Here is a 16,597-nt window from a genome sequence, read left to right as displayed (position 1 = left end):
TATAATACTGTGAAATGTCAATCAGGTTGGAGGCGAAACATCATCAAAAGAGCTTTTTAAAGAGGCTATTCATGTGATTTTTTATTTCCAATCTAAGACAAATCTGGACTGCATGGAAACAAGAAAACTTTTTGGGCCCTAAAGAGCATGACAAATATGATAAACCACAAATTATAAATGATATTTGCAAGTGCATAGAAATGCATCTGTGTATTTAGTGAATGAAATGTTCTGAAAACACATGACACTGTGATGCATCAGAATAGCATCTAAATGTCCTTTTGTAACTATAACCTTATATATTGACACAAAAAATGTGTTAAATTTAGAAATATTTAAAATCTGTCACACTAACACTCAACAGCTGTATTACAACATGGCATTCTTCACTGAACATTTAACAGGCCAACATCAACAGCTTTATCTATTGCTTTCAATAAGTGCAGTTGTTTTCGCTGAGCTCTTAAAGAAGGCTTGTTTATCATTTAGTGCTGCAATACGTTCAGAAGATCAGGGCCCGTATTCATAAAGAATCTTAATGCAAAGAGTAGCTTCTAGTGACAAAATTCTAAGAAAATTCTTAGAAATGTTGGCATTTACTCTTAAAATTAAAGAAAAAATCCTAGCAAAGAAAAAAGTAATTCAGAAAGCATCTTAACCCTTAAAAGAGGTCTTAAGGTCAAAATTGTTAGGAGCACTGACGAGGACTTTTAAGAGGCTTAAGAGTTTCTTTAGCTGAGGAGAAAATGGCAGAAAGACGAAGAGGGAGAAGAAATGTGTTGCAGACAATGGATGACAGTGAGTTAATAAGACGCTATAGATTAAATCGTGCAGGGATCATGTTTGAGACTGATCTTATTAGAGACACGCTAACATCTCCAACACAGCACAGAAATGCCATAGCGCCAGAAATGAAAGTAATCACTACATTACGATATTTGGCAACTGGGAAAATTCCATGTTTGATACATTAAAACCAACATTCAAACCACCACTTAAATAGACATGCCAGTAATCAGTGTAATTGGAAAGAGTGGAAAATGTTTTATCATTCTAAGCCAATCAAATACCTTATAGAAAATTAACAGCATGGTAAAAAAAAAAAAGGATTTATATATAATGTGTGTGTGTGTGTGTGTGTGTGTGTGTGAGAACGGTCAAATAGGAAAAATTATGCATGTAATTTCAAAGTGAAGGCTTAGAATTGACCCTATACTTAAAATCACTTTTTTCTTCCTTCTTGGACAACCAACCAATCACAGTCTTCAAAAGATTGTGTCATACATAGCAACGGGGTCAACCCCGCCTCCTCACTAAGATGAAAGTTTTTGTCTTTTCCTTACTCAGAGTTGCTCTCAGATCGGTCCCGAATAGCTTTTAAGCTAAGACTCCTACGTAAAAGTTTTTAAGCTAAATTAAGAGTTTTCTTAGAGGATTCTTAGAATCTTTATGAATACGGGCCCTGATGAGTATTTTTGTTAGGTATGGCTGGACTGATTTCTAGACTGATATCCGTATGGATTCTTTTCAAGACAATGCAGCAAGTAGCCAAGAGACATTGTGATTCCTATAACAAAGATTGATTTGTATCTTTACGCAATACAAAACTTTAGGTTGCTCAAGACACAAGTGCTGCCGGTCAGTTTGAATGAAGTGTCTGCTACACTAGTTGATGCCAAAAGAAACTGAATAGTAGCAAAACTAAGATATGTTAGATAATGGTTTATTTATGACTAAGCCAATATGCTGCAAGCTCTCTTGTGCAAAAAGTACAAAAAAAAGGTCAGCTTCACTTAAGGGCAAATAGTTTTTACAATAGTTAGACTATTTAACAGATGCCCTCAACCAACCCGGAAGAATTTTAAGTAGGGCACCTGCATTTACTATGATTTCATCATTACCCATTCGGCCATCATGACTCAAGGGTCAGACGAAAGACATTTAAAAGAGCCATAACAGACATGAGACCCCTCCAAAATATAATGGCTAGCTTTTTTGCAAAGCCTCTGGTGACATCTTGCGGCTGGTTTAATAATTGCAGTGTGCCACAGAGATAGTTATAACACAAGAGAATGACCCATGTATTAGAACAGGGCTTTTCAGTCTTTATGCCATGGATCCCTAAAGATGATCACACTTGATATGAAGAAACCAATCCTAAAATTTATTAAATATTTTATAATAGAATACTCAAAATCATCCTACAGTAATGAACTGTTAATTGTATTTTGTAAATTTTTGTATATTTAAATGGATTACTAATATTTTTATTTTAATCAAATTTAACATTGCATTTCCCCCCCACTAGACCAACGTTTGAAAACCCCTGTAGTTGATAAAACATATGAAATTCCCTTAAGAACCACTTAGTTTTGAGGGTTAACCTTTCTCATGTCCCAAAAAAGTACAAAGTGCACCTTCTACGCAGTTAAATACTATGAGCATAATCACTCAACACTTAATTTTAAATTTGACTTTAACCATTAAAAATACCTAGAAACCAATTTTAAATCCCCAAAATGTAAACATTTGTAATCTATTAAAGAATTTTGTAAATGACTCAAGAGATGACAGACAGCAAAATCAGGAATGCCAGAACTTTATTGAATGATTAAGATGAACAAAGGAAATGGTAATTGGTCTGATAATTTTCAAGACTTATATATTAAACTTAAGCATATTAATTGCCCCCACGAAGACGCAGAACAAGATGGAGGGTGGACTCCTTCTGGATGTTGTAGTCGGACAGCGTGCGTCCATCTTCCAACTGTTTACCGGCGAAGATCAGACGCTGCTGGTCAGGAGGAATGCCTTCCTTGTCCTGGATCTTGGCCTTGACGTTCTCAATGGTGTCGCTGGGCTCAACCTCAAGAGTGATGGTCTTGCCAGTCAAGGTCTTGACAAAGATCTGCATACCACCTCTGAGACGCAGAACAAGATGAAGGGTGGACTCCTTCTGGATGTTGTAGTCGGACAGTGTGCGTCCATCTTCCAACTGTTTGCCGGCGAAGATCAGACGCTGCTGGTCAGGAGGAATGCCTTCCTTGTCCTGGATTTTGGCCTTGACGTTCTCAATGGTGTCACTTGGTTCCACCTCAAGAGTGATGGTTTTTCCAGTCAGGGTCTTGACGAAGATCTGCATACCACCTCTGAGGCGGAGCACAAGATGGAGGGTGGACTCCTTCTGGATGTTGTAGTCGGACAGTGTGCGTCCATCTTCCAACTGTTTGCCGGCGAAGATCAGACGCTGCTGGTCAGGAGGAATGCCTTCCTTGTCCTGGATTTTGGCCTTGACGTTCTCAATGGTGTCACTTGGTTCCACCTCAAGAGTGATGGTTTTTCCAGTCAGGGTCTTGACGAAGATCTGCATACCACCTCTGAGGCGGAGCACAAGATGGAGGGTGGACTCCTTCTGGATGTTGTAGTCGGACAGTGTGCGTCCATCTTCCAACTGTTTGCCGGCGAAGATCAGACGCTGCTGGTCAGGAGGAATGCCTTCCTTGTCCTGGATTTTGGCCTTGACGTTCTCAATGGTGTCACTTGGTTCCACCTCAAGAGTGATGGTTTTTCCAGTCAGGGTCTTGACGAAGATCTGCATACCACCTCTGAGGCGGAGCACAAGATGAAGGGTGGACTCCTTCTGGATGTTGTAGTCGGACAGTGTGCGTCCATCTTCCAACTGTTTGCCGGCGAAGATCAGACGCTGCTGGTCAGGAGGAATGCCTTCCTTGTCCTGGATTTTGGCCTTGACGTTCTCAATGGTGTCACTTGGTTCCACCTCAAGAGTGATGGTTTTTCCAGTCAGGGTCTTGACGAAGATCTGCATACCACCTCTGAGGCGGAGCACAAGATGGAGGGTGGACTCCTTCTGGATGTTGTAGTCGGACAGTGTGCGTCCATCTTCCAACTGCTTACCGGCGAAGATCAGACGCTGCTGGTCAGGAGGAATGCCTTCCTTGTCCTGAATCTTGGCCTTGACGTTTTCAATGGTGTCGCTGGGCTCAACCTCAAGAGTGATGGTCTTGCCAGTCAGCGTCTTTACAAAGATCTGCATCTTTACGCTAGAAAGCAAACAAATGTAAATTAATTTCAACATATTGCATTGGTGAATGCCAGGCACTTTAACTTGTCAGAGTAAAAATAGTTGCTTGTCCAGACAAACAGGTTTTTAGGTGCAAATATAATTTATTCTGAAGCAATATTCTGTGTTTTATCAGCTTTGAAATCCTAAAATCTGCATTTGTGATATTTACCCCCTTAATCTTGTAAAGATTATGCATAATTTAAAATTCTTAAATTTGACTAATAAATTCAATTAGAACAAGACACTATATGGCTGTTACCCATCAAATTAAATCACTTGCACTGAAAAATTACAACTGCATTAAATAAAATGTTATGAGATGGTTTTAAATATGCAAATAAGTGTTGGGTGGGAGGGGGGATTATTTGACTTAAACATTAAATTAAACCACCAGTGACCATCTTAATGAGAAAGTCATTCAAACAATTCAGAATATGGCAGTGGTTTATGAATAGGTCACTGAATCTTTGACAACCAATTTGTTCAAAACACAGAATCAATAAGTAATGAAACACAGGAGTGTTGCTGTGAGATGAGCTATGGTTCTGCGGTGATGTTTATTTGGATATTTTTGCTACTGAATTAGAACTTAATTAAAATGTAAGTGAAATTAATATTAAGTACTTTATTGAACTGTTATATGAAATCAGTCACATATTGAAGACGGCACTCTTGGCTGTGTGATGTTGCCCAACTATCATGTTATAAATAAAATTAAAAAAAGGTATTTTTTCGCAGTATAGTAACTGAGTTTGTGTGCTGCGCTCATTTGTTTCGATTTCTCCTTGAGAGGGTGCGCGCCTCAACAACGCAACTTTATGTTACCGTCAGTATGTAACGTTAGCCTACATTATATTATCCACCATTAATCGGCTTTTACACTAAACCTAATCAAATCATAACCATTCTCGCGTTTCGGTGATGCCCTAGTTATTTTGTTGTTATTGACGTTTGAATCAGGCTAATTCTTTCACTCAACCCTTCAAAAAAATAAATCTAACTTGACTTGTCGTGAACAATCATTAATGAGCACTGAAAATTTGCTCATTTGGGATCGTTAGAAAAGCCCAGAATTCTCTAGAAGGTTACTCATAATAAAAGAAACAAACAAGGTAGGTGTGCTCACATGACTAACGTTACTGCTGACACAGCTGTGAGTCAGGTTTAACAAATGGGCGATTGAAAACAAAATGGCGACATTAACAGAAAATGGCCAGAATAAATAAGTAGATTACATAAACATACATATTAATACGAGCTATAATTCGATGGGAGAAATAGTTTAATAACGTGTCGACGGCTGACAAACGTTTTAAACGCAGATGAATTCAGATATTCGATGACCTCACCGCCCTATTTTGCGGCCTAATTCGCCGCCAATACTGAATGCGAACAAAACATACATAAGCCATCGACGAACATTATTTAAATACTTAAATCACATTAAATAAAAATAAAAAAGACACTAAATCACAAAGAACATACAAATTTGGTCCTCAGAAACCGCCAGGTCGGCTAGCATAAAAGCTACCGCGTTAGCTTTTTCTAAAATATACGTATATATATTCGACAAAAACCTCAAATCAAAACAAAATTCTGTTGCTTTTAAGCAGTGATATACCTGGCGTCGTTTGCGTATAGTTTACTTCATACTTACAAACAAATGTTCTTTTCTTGAAGAGCACGGAGTTTATGAGTCTCTTTCCTTTCGTCACAGGAGCGAATATAACAGCTCAAAACAAAAGATCCGGGTATTTATACACAACGCGCTGTATCCTTCCGCCGCTACGCCCAGCGCACTATTTAAAAAACTGCAGCTATTAAATTTGAAAACTTGGTTTCATAGGAATCAATAATATATGTGTTATGCTGAACATATACCAATAAGCATTTTATACATTAGTTTTGTGGACGTAAAACAGATCTGTTTATTTTGTGTGTTCGTGGGGGTTGGGGGACCAGCGGAGTGATATGATTTTCTGCACACGGTTGGCCTTGATCAAATGTTTTGAGATCAAGATAATGTAACATATAGGCTTCAAAATAACACATTGCGCGATTTCTATGAAATATTTTTATTGAAATAATGCACTTTTACAAACACTGATGTAAACGGGTTCATTTTGGCTCCATTTAATAATATCTAGGTCAAGAAAATGAACGCTGGGCTGGCACATAGCAACAGCATTCAGTGCGTCACCAAGCGCAACGTCACGCTTTTCTCATTTTCCAAAACAAGACACAAAATTGCAGTGTTTATGAAGTTCACTTCAGTGATGGTTTGCTTCCATCGATTAATACTCTTCTGAGAACATCAGGAAGTAAATATACCTGTCCAGTCTTTAATGTTCTTTTTTAAGACTTAGGTACATCAGTAAATTGCATTCAGCTTGTGGTACATATAAGATTTAGTCACTTGATTCTCTTAATGATTCTGGTGATTTCAAAATAAGGCAGTTCAGGTGACACAGGAATATAACCACAGTTATTGCATAATAATGATATTCCTCATCAGGTTGCTCTCTATCATGTGAAAGGCCTCCAAGGTGTATGGCACAAAATGGTCAAGTTATCCAAAGCTGAACACAAGAACATATTGCAATCAATGCAGAACTCAGAATGCAGAATGTTCAGTTTCTTCCTCCTTTAGAATTTATCTTTGAAGATACCTGTCAAAAGAAAGAAATGTTTTCAAAATGAGCATGGTTAATGCAAAACAACTAAAGACAGCGGCCTATAATCATAATATATAGGCAACTTACACAGTGCCCACAGAAAGTATTGGGACATATAGGCCTAATATAATTGCTTTAGACAACAAAACACCAAATCAAGTGGCATCTGCACATAAGCGATGCTAGAAATTTTCTACAACTAACTTCTGCCAGTTTTGCAATGACTTTATATCAACTAAAACCAATGAAACCTAGTAGCATAACCACACATGTAGTTCACCTTAGCTTAACCAGAAAGTGTCCAAAAGCATATACAATCTTTTTTTATTTATCATTTCAAACCTAACAAACATATTTATGTCAACAGTTTAGCCTGAAATGTGTGCTTGTGCTGTCTTTCTTTCAAATAAATGACACTTGCTTTAATGTTTGTCATCCGACTTAATGACATTCAGACATTTTGTGTTTCAAAAAGTTTTTGGGGCCAAAGTATGTTAAACAATCAAAAGCATGCACTTACTTGTGCCGATCTTTTCAGGCTTGTAGGGGTTTTAAAATCTCCTCTCAATACCTAAGAAAAAACATGGAAAAAATGGAAATGACTTTATTACATTTACAAAAAACTACACTTCAAAAAGGGTTTTTTCTCTCTCTCGCAATGATGCCATAGAATAATAATTTTTGTTCCTGGAAGAACCTTTTAGTTTTTAAAAATATTTTTTTTTCTTAGTTTAAAAGACATTTAAAAAATCTAAAGAACCATTTTCCACTAAAAAGAACCTTTTGTGTCATGGATGTTCTTCATGGAACCAGATGCTGTTACATCGTTAAATGATGATCGTAAACTGCTTGAGTGATGACACTGACACAAGCATTTTCACATGGCAGCTTTACTGTCTCGTTCACTATGTATACAGGAGACACACTGAGTTGTTCTGTGCATGTACAATACAACAGGGAACCAGTACGGAGTGTCGTAAGGACAAAACATGCAACTCTTAGAATGCAATACACAACAGATGCCAGTGAACCAGTGTTGGGTAGCTAACTACAAGCAGCGGCGCTACTAACGTAACTACATTTTTCAGTAGTTTGACAGCAGCTCATTTACTTTTACAACAGTGTAGCTTTTCCAGCAGTTAACTACTTTTTACAGCAAGTATGTAGTGCGAAAAAAAGCTATGTTTTACGTTTTGACGAGCCTGCAAAGCATTGAAGTGTTATCGTCTTATAAGATCAGAACATTTTTGCAAACTAAAATTGTGCGCATTATCGGTTCACTGAGAAGAGATCGTCTGATGATTATGTAAAGGACATGCAGTTGAGATTTCATATGAATCGACCTATGAAGGTGTGGAAGAAATTGAATATGTTCTATATGTTTGCATTTTCTTATATTCATAGAATCTTAGAAACATGATGGTAATTAGATTAAGGTTATAAAATGCACGAGAACTGCATTCTCTGCTACATTGATAGAACAAAGAAATTTTATTAACCCTTATGAATGTAAGTATGAGTATGACCTTGTATACGTGGCTTGACAAAAAGTAATGTGTGACTAATGTATGACCGAGACACAGGGCCTTCACTCAAGGGTAGCATATGATAAACAAGTCTAACAATGTGTTAGTTATGGCTGAGACATATCTTCATTTAGCCTATAGAAATAACCTTGGGGGAGTCAGGACTATAAAGATGGAAGGATGCCCTCCTCTCATTGTCGCACTCTGCAGCCACTCTGTATGACTGTATGATTGCTGACCTTTCCTGGCAAGGGAATAATCTTCAAAGACAATTGTTACAGGTTTGTCTCTTATCCGGTAATAGAAAATTGTTTGCCACCACAAAGGTTACACTGTTGTATATACAGTAATTTATGCAAGCCAAAGATTAAACCGTGTCTGTGTCGAAGACTTCAAGCACATACAGGTGAATAATAGCCTTTTTAAATTGATTAATTGTCCTGCTTTACTGCATTCTATCAAATGTCTATTTCTGATGTTATGATGACCCATCATAGTTTAATCTGTCCTGCCACAATTTTTGTAATCAACCCAAAAGATCACCAATGTCGTGTTTTGCGCCATTGCTTTGGCAAAGTATCTGTCAACCAAAAAGAAACTTTCAATGTAAAACTTTCAAAGTAGTTTCAATGTAGCTACTTTTGTATAGTATCTTAACTTTAACTTACAAGTAGCTTGTAGCTTGTCAAACTACAGTTTCAGAGTTGCTTCCCCAACACTGATAAGAACCTTTATTTTTATCCTTATAAAAATAAAGATAAAATCTTATCTTTATTTTATAGAGTGTAGCAACTCTGATCTTTGAGTTGCACTGAATGAATTGAAATGCACATATTCTGTGTTATTTGCACATACCCTTTGAGTATTGTTGATCACTTCGGGATCTGGTGGACCATAGTCTGGGGGATTGGCGTTGGGGTTGTAGCCCAGTTTACGGAGCATTGGAGCGATGTTCTCCATGTCCACCTGGACTTCTGCTGGGATGTGGCCGACCCATCGTGTGAGAGCTTCCAGGTTTACTGGTTTGATCACCTGATCCGTGGAGCGTTCGGTTCTTAAAAACATAGTGAGAAGTGAGTATTGACAAGAAACAGAAGAAGGCCGAAAAACAGGGATAGGCAACGTCAGTACTGGAGTGCCGTGTCCTGCAGAGTTTAGCTCCTCCAACCCTTATCAAACACACCTGAACAAGCTAATCAATGTCTTCAGGATCACTAAGGGTACATTTACATGACAACGATATGCTTAAAACTGAGAAGTTTTTCCTCTGAGTTTTCAAAACGATCCCCATTCACACAGATCCGCACAATCCACGACTTAAAACGCTGTATTTGCTGCCAGGCCATTAGATGGCGATGAAACACTATATACTGACACGTAATACGCATGTGCATGACGTCATCGTCTTCAGAGATTCACGTTTTTGTTCTTAACTCGGAACGTCTAAAAACGTCCACTTTGAAACCCGTTTTCAAAAGTTTGCGTTTTCAGGCACCCAAAACGCTATTGTCGTGTAAATGCACGGCTAAAATGCATAAAAAGTTTTACGTTTTTAGTGGAAAACGGTGTCGTGTCAACAGCCCCTAAGGCTGAGTCCGAAATCTCCCACTATACCCATGGGCACTATTTGCGGGGACAGCCATTTGTTGTGGTGTCCGAAACAATGTACAACTGATGTACGCTCATCAGCAAGAGAATACCCATAATGCACTGTGATGTTCACATCAAATGAATTCCCGCATCTCGCCAGAAGATGGCACCGCAGCTGAATCATCCATCCATTTTCCAAACCGCAGGTCCAATGTTGGTACAGCGTAATATGATACAAGTATAAATTCCTTTAATTAAAACAGCTAGAGTGTTTATACAGTAGCCTATCAGAAGAAATAGTACAAATATAATCAAGAACAGATGGGTTTATACATGCTAGTTTCCATGACAGAGTTGAAGATAAATCTTTTCATTACTACTGTAGCTGCCAGTTTGCTGAGTTTCAAATGATTATTAAACCGCATGCACAATCTATGCAAAAGCAGCAGCCGAAAAATTTCACTCACTCGTTTTCATTCACTCCTTCAAGTGGACTATATTAGTGGACTTATAGGGAATAGTAATTCAGGGTATAGGGGATGATTTCGAACACAGCCAAAGGCTACAGGCAGGTGAGTTTTCTTTTTCAGGGTTGGAGCTAAACTCTGCAGGACAGCGGCACTCCCGGACCAGTATCCTTGGCCTAAAACATGAAATGTAATTTCACCCTACCGAGACAGTGATACCCCTCCTGGCCGCCCGATGGCCTCCTCATGGTGAAGCACCCCTTCATGCCACGGGGATTTGAGAAAATGAAGCACACGCTGCATGGTGGCTCGTGGCTGCAGCACCAGATCCTCGTAGCGGACCGCCATACACCGCCTTTGGCCAACAGCCATACACTGGGAGAGCATCACTTCAATTGCATTGCTCCATTTAGTCAGACAGTCCCTGTAGCTGGACAGGTTGAAGCCAGAGATAGTCACTCGTCTGGAGATCATAGAGTGAACTGATGCTCGACCATCTCTGAGCATTAGCAGGAATTTCGAGCTGAAAGGACAGATTCAGGACAGATAAAATGCCATGAAAAAGATGAGAAATGGAAAGGGTTTTTCTGGCATTTGAACAACAACAACAAAGGCAAAGCAATTATTTTAGACATTTGTCAATTTGAATATACTGACACAGAATCTCATCTCAGCACTTTTGATGAATGGCTTTACTATTTATTTTAATTTTTTTATATATATATTTACACTATCAACATTTGTGAGATTTAGTCAGTCAAAACAGTTTTGAGTTAAATAGATTTTGTGTCTCTGGAAAATAGTGATCTAGGATTATGTATGTAGGATTATTGTATTATGTTAATTGATTAATTAATGGGGTTATTATTCAGTATTTCCATTTATTAGATGTGCATATAAGACATCTTTGCTTCCATTATAATCTATAGGTTACTTTTATGCTATTATTACATTTCTTCAATTAAAATATGGGCAATTAATTATGTAAATCTTTATGTAAATACCTTTCAGATTAATCTTTTTTACTGGGATTCTCATCAGTTATTCAATTATTCAACTAAATTGTCAAAATGTAATTTTAAATAGAATAGTTGATTTAGTAATAATATATATATATATGTATATATATATATATATATATATATATATATATATATGTGTGTGTGTGTGTGTGTGTGTGTGTGTGTGTGTGTGTGTGTGTGTAGTGGGGTTCTAATATGCTGATTTGCTGCTCGAGAAACATTTCTTATTATAATCAATGGTGAAAGCCGTTGTGCTGCTTACCACAATATTTTGGTGGATTCTTTGATGAACAAAGTTCAAAAGAACAGCATTTATTTGAAATAATTTTTTTTGGTTATAATGTGAAAGCCTTGACTGTCACTTTTGATCAATTTAATGCATCACTGCTAAATAATAATAATAATTATATATATATATATTTAATTATATAATTATATATATATATATATTTTTTTTTTTTTTTTTATCATACTAACCCCAAACTCTTGAATGGTGGTGTAATACAAAATATGCTTTTTATATTGATTAAATCTTATCAAGCAAAATAAAATGAATAACTAATGCAAATGTCTTTGAGTAGAACTTTTTAATTAGCATGAAATAAAATAAAATAAAATAAAATAATCCTCTAATCTTACTTGGGGAAAATGTGTGACAGATAAACTGCACTCTTCAGTGTAAAGGGGTCTTTATTGCACAGCACTCGTGCAGGTTCTCCATGACGCGCGATGATCTCCAGGAAGAAGGCAGAGGTTGCAGCGTCCAGCATCTGCTGACTGACTCCCTCGTCCTCCAGAGCCCAGCGTTCCCCTGAGTCCTGCCTTCCCCATGCCTGCCGCAGGGCCAGCATCCTGGGGATCACCCGCGTCTCCTCCCCGCAGCGGATGTCAGGGTGGGCGTCGAGCATGACACGCATCAGAGTGGTCCCTGATCGTGGAACACCACCCACAAACACCATTGGAGTGTTCTGATTATACCGATACTGTGTCTGGTTCCAGTTTCGAGACACTAAAGACACCATATGAGTCCTGGGAAGCTCTCCGTGGCATGCCAGCACTCGAAATAGAGTCCTAGTGAGAGTCCAGGCTCCTAACACGGTTAGCAGGAGTACAACTGTCCGTTTGACTGACAACCTCATCACTCTGAGACATTGCAAGAGGAAAACATTTTAAGTTTAAACACCGGGTTGACTGCACTTCCTCTGTTGGCTACTTCTGCAAATATTTTCGTGTTAACTGCGAGATAACTGGTTACAGGAACTACGAGTGTCATTTATTAGATCTTATCTATGAATCACACAACATTCTTTAAAAATGACTTTTTTGCATATTAAAAAAAAAGTGAAAGTGGTATATGAAACATGCATTATCTACACAGGAAATATGGAGCTGAAAAAATATAATGTAGCCTACTTATAAAGTGACATGATACGAGATGCATTAAATACGATACGCACAAGTCATTAAGGAAACTATTAACTCACCTTCACTAGAAAAACAATGAACATCGCATGATCTCCATGCGCTGAAGTGAAGGCAAATGGGCAGAATGCACAAAGAGGAAGTGAACGCAGTTTAGAAATAGGTTATCAGTCGAGATCTTTCCTGACAGCCACAAACAGTTCTCCTCTACCAAAAAGCTTGCGTGATGTCTTTTCCTGTGTCTCTAAACCTCAAATGTGCTCAATCTGTGCTGAATGATTCTTTGCTAAATCGTGCAAATCTGATTGAAATGCATTCATTTAACACTTTCAAAAAACATTTAAAGGAAATGGGTGAACTGAGAAATGAGAAAAGGTGTGAAACTTTGACTAGCAAATGTGGCATTTGCATGCAAGTAGGAGGCTGGATGTTTCCACTGCATTAGACTGTGAGGAAATTCATTCAAGTGTGCTATTAGTATACTTCTTTTAAACTAAAAATAAGAAAGTATATTTTCAGTCTACTTTTTATGTACTTCTCAGAAATATACTTCAAATTCCACTTAAGTATAGGCTACTTGACTCATACTGACAGAAAAGTCTAAGTAGCCTATATTTGGCCTATTGTTGATCAAGATATACTTAAAAGTAAAATTAAGTATTCTAAGTATTCTTGGCTTTTTAAACATAATATTACACACTATCTTATAAACTAACATGTTCAAGTTTATATAGTAACAAGCTTTCGGGTGGAATAGCTTATAGAGTAAATAAAATGAGCATGGAACTGAACCTGATCTTGTAATTCCCTTACGAAAAATAAGTCTGTTAGTATACTTCTTTTAAACTAAAAGAAGAAAGCATACTTTCAGTCTACATTTTAAATACTTCTCAAAAATATACTTTATGTACTTCTCAGAAATATACTTAATTACACTTAAGTGTACTTGACTTATACTGAGAGAAAAGTCCAAGTATATTTGGCCTATACTTGTACTCAATCTTTTGATCGAGATATAAAAGTTTAATTATTCAAAGTATACTTGGCTTGTAGGTGTGTTAACTCTTTTGATCGAGTAGCCTATTAAATATACTTTTTTTACATAGTTTTTCATATACAGTCTTATGAAATTTACATTGTTTGAAAATATTGATATAAAACAGATATGTGTATAATTCTGCGTATCTTAATTTTTGTGTAGGCTAGTCCACTGGTAGTGCACATAGGAATTTACTTAAATTCTACTTTACTCTTTCCCCACCATTGACTGAATTTTCCAGCTATCCATGTTTTCACTGTTATACGGTAGGGGGCGCTATGACACATCTTCTAGTACAGAATCTCCGGATCAAAACACAGGAGAAGAAGAAGCTGAAACAAGTGATGGAAGATTGCCAAGGGGGTAATGTTTCAGAAAAAACTGAAGCTTCCCGGGGGCCGCCATTGATTAGCAGACCATCACCTGCTGTTAGCATTCCATTGACTCCCATTCATTTTGGCGTCACTTTGACAGCGAATAACTTTACATCTTACATCTTTTCATCTTTAGATTTATTTCTAAAGAAACACGAAAATGTATAAAAGGCTTCATTACCTTGTATCTTACGTTATGGCCCCGTAGAAGCAGTTTTTGTAAAAATAGGCTAACGATTGCATCATAACCACGCGACTCTCTGTCGCACAGTAGAGAAATTACCGTATGGACAGGAGGAGAAGCTCGCGGGCAATTGGGGGGACGTGGAGGCAAAATGATTCATCAGAATACTTAGCAAAAGTTGCTCCTGCTCCTAGCTCATGGACACCTCCTACTCACACTCTCCGTCTCTGCAAGTTTCGGAAGGGAATGATTCAGATTTCTCTTGGCACAGCTACTAGAAGACAGACGGGTTGCTCACGTCACATCTACGCCGTCAAGCTCAGTTTGAGTCTGCGCAGTACGCTCAGCCATCAGGAAGTGAGTGCTTCTAATTGACTTCATATTTCTCTGCTGAATCCAATGGGGTCGCTGTGTCCATTTCTTTTACTGTCTATGAAGATTGCTCACTCAAATGTAAAATAACGTGATCATCAAACATTAAACAGCTTGTAAATCAAAACTGCTTAATGTTTCCAAATGAAATGAAGCCATGAAGAGAAAACGACTGTGAAGCTTTGGGGGTGTTGGACTCGATCTACTCCATCTGTGTTTTGATCATCTTTCTAAATCTGATCAAGGCATAGTCTTTGACAAAAATGAGATTTTCTCATCTTTTTTGTTTAAAATGTTGCCTTCATTTATGAAACTTACCGACATTCAAGTGTTGATAAAAAAGGATGCATAAAGCTAATAAAATGTTTTTAAAATTAAAGTACAGTTAAAGGTATTTTTCAAGTATAAAAAATAACATTTGAACATAGTAGTATAGGCCTACTGCAAGTGCAAAAATTATATATAAATAGTAAACTATAAGTATAATGTTAAATTCACTTAAAGAAAACTTGTAGTATAAAACTACTAAACTAGTAGTTTACTGAGTATACTTCAAAGTTGCTACAAGTATTAAAATAGTAAACTACTAGTATACCCATAAGTTCACTTGCAGTACAAATGAGAAATGTAATTATGAAGTAGTTGTGCACTTAAAGTTTACTACTGTTACACTTATAGTACACTTAAACATAAACACTCACCTAAAGGATTATTAGGAACACCATACTAATACTGTGTTTGACCCCCTTTCGCCTTCAGAACTGCCTTAATTCTACGTGGCATTGATTCAACAAGGTGCTGAAAGCATTCTTTAGAAATGTTGGCCCATATTGATAGGATAGCATCTTGCAGTGGATGGAGATTTGTGGAATGCACATCCAGGGCACGAAGCTCCCGTTCCACCACATCCCAAAGATGCTCTATTGGGTTGAGATCTGGTGACTGTGGGGGCCATTTTAGTACAGTGAACTCATTGTCATGTTCAAGAAACCAATTTGAAATCATTCGAGCTTTGTAACATGGTGCATTATCCTGCTGGAAGTAGCCATCAGAGGATGGGTACATGGTGGTCATAAAGGGATGGACATGGTCAGAAACAATGCTCAGGTAGGCCGTGGCATTTAAACGTTGCCCAATTGGCATTAAGGGGCTAAAGTGTGCCAAGAAAACATCCCCCACACCATTACACCACCACCACCAGCCTGCACAGTGGTAACAAGGCATGATGGATCCATGTTCTTATTCTGTTTACGCCAAATTCTGACTCTACCATCTGAATGTCTCAACAGAAATCGAGACTCATCAGACCAGGCAACATTTTTCCAGTCTTCAACTGTCCAATTTTGGTGAGCTTGTACAAATTGTAGCCTCTTTTTCCTATTTGTAGTGGAGATGAGTGGTACCCGGTGGGGTCTTCTGCTGTTGTAGCCCATCCGCCTCAAGGTTGTGTGTGTTGTGGCTACACAAATGCTTTGCTGCATACCTCGGTTGTAACGAGTGGTTATTTCAGTCAAAGTTGCTCTTCTATCAGCTTGAATCAGTCGGCCCATTCTCCTCTGACCTCTAGCATCAGCAAGGCATTTTCGCCCACAGGACTGCCGCATACTGGATGTTTTTGGACATCCAGTATCCAGCAAGGAAGATGTTATTGATTGCAAATTGCTTTTTTAATAGTTCATTTATGTATCTCGGAAGATTCCTCAGCAAATCTAGACACAAATACTGACATACAGTAAAAATTTAGAGCTATAAAATGAGTATAGAAGTATTCGACTGAATGATCATTTTGAGTCAAGGTCAATTTACTGCAATCTATTGCCGTCACATTTACTGTTGTTCGGC

At 37.8% G+C, this 16,597-nt stretch overlaps 2 protein-coding genes across 2 annotated transcripts; both read right to left on the bottom strand.

Moving 5' to 3' along the window:
- Positions 1 to 2,583: 2,583 nt before the first annotated feature.
- Positions 2,584 to 5,855, bottom strand: ubc (ubiquitin C). The gene is made up of 2 exons (XM_084104719.1): positions 5,742 to 5,855; positions 2,584 to 4,061 (listed from the first exon to the last, which is right to left on the bottom strand). Exon 2 carries the CDS (start codon positions 4,052 to 4,054, stop codon positions 2,681 to 2,683), a length of 1,374 nt encoding a protein of 457 aa, XP_083960845.1. The 5' UTR covers positions 4,055 to 4,061; positions 5,742 to 5,855; the 3' UTR covers positions 2,584 to 2,680.
- A 284-nt stretch (positions 5,856 to 6,139) lies between these two features.
- Positions 6,140 to 13,157, bottom strand: tpst2 (tyrosylprotein sulfotransferase 2). Its single transcript, XM_084104671.1, has 6 exons — positions 12,849 to 13,157; positions 12,004 to 12,507; positions 10,548 to 10,865; positions 9,141 to 9,339; positions 7,280 to 7,330; positions 6,140 to 6,753 (listed from the first exon to the last, which is right to left on the bottom strand). Exons 2-6 carry the CDS (start codon positions 12,501 to 12,503, stop codon positions 6,715 to 6,717), a joined length of 1,107 nt encoding a protein of 368 aa, XP_083960797.1. The 5' UTR covers positions 12,504 to 12,507; positions 12,849 to 13,157; the 3' UTR covers positions 6,140 to 6,714.
- Positions 13,158 to 16,597: the final 3,440 nt, after the last annotated feature.

The sequence above is a fragment of the Abramis brama genome (assembly GCF_963993115.1).
Source record: "Abramis brama genome assembly, chromosome: 25".
In the NCBI taxonomy this organism is placed as follows: Eukaryota; Metazoa; Chordata; class Actinopteri; order Cypriniformes; family Leuciscidae; genus Abramis; species Abramis brama.
Note: the sequence above shows the minus strand (reverse complement) of the source record. Positions and strands in the feature narration are given on the sequence as shown.

Coding starts and splice junctions, on each gene's coding strand:
- ubc (XM_084104719.1), bottom strand. CDS start 4,054: ATGCAGATCTTTGTAAAGACGCTGACTGGCAAGACCATCACTCTTGAG.
- tpst2 (XM_084104671.1), bottom strand. CDS start 12,503: ATGAGGTTGTCAGTCAAACGGACAGTTGTACTCCTGCTAACCGTGTTA. Junction 9,340..10,547: donor GGAGGGGTATCACTGTCTCG/GTAGGGTGAAAT, acceptor TATGTTTTTAAG/AACCGAACGCTCCACGGATC. Junction 7,331..9,140: donor TGATCAACAATACTCAAAGG/GTATGTGCAAAT, acceptor GTTTTTTCTTAG/GTATTGAGAGGAGATTTTAA.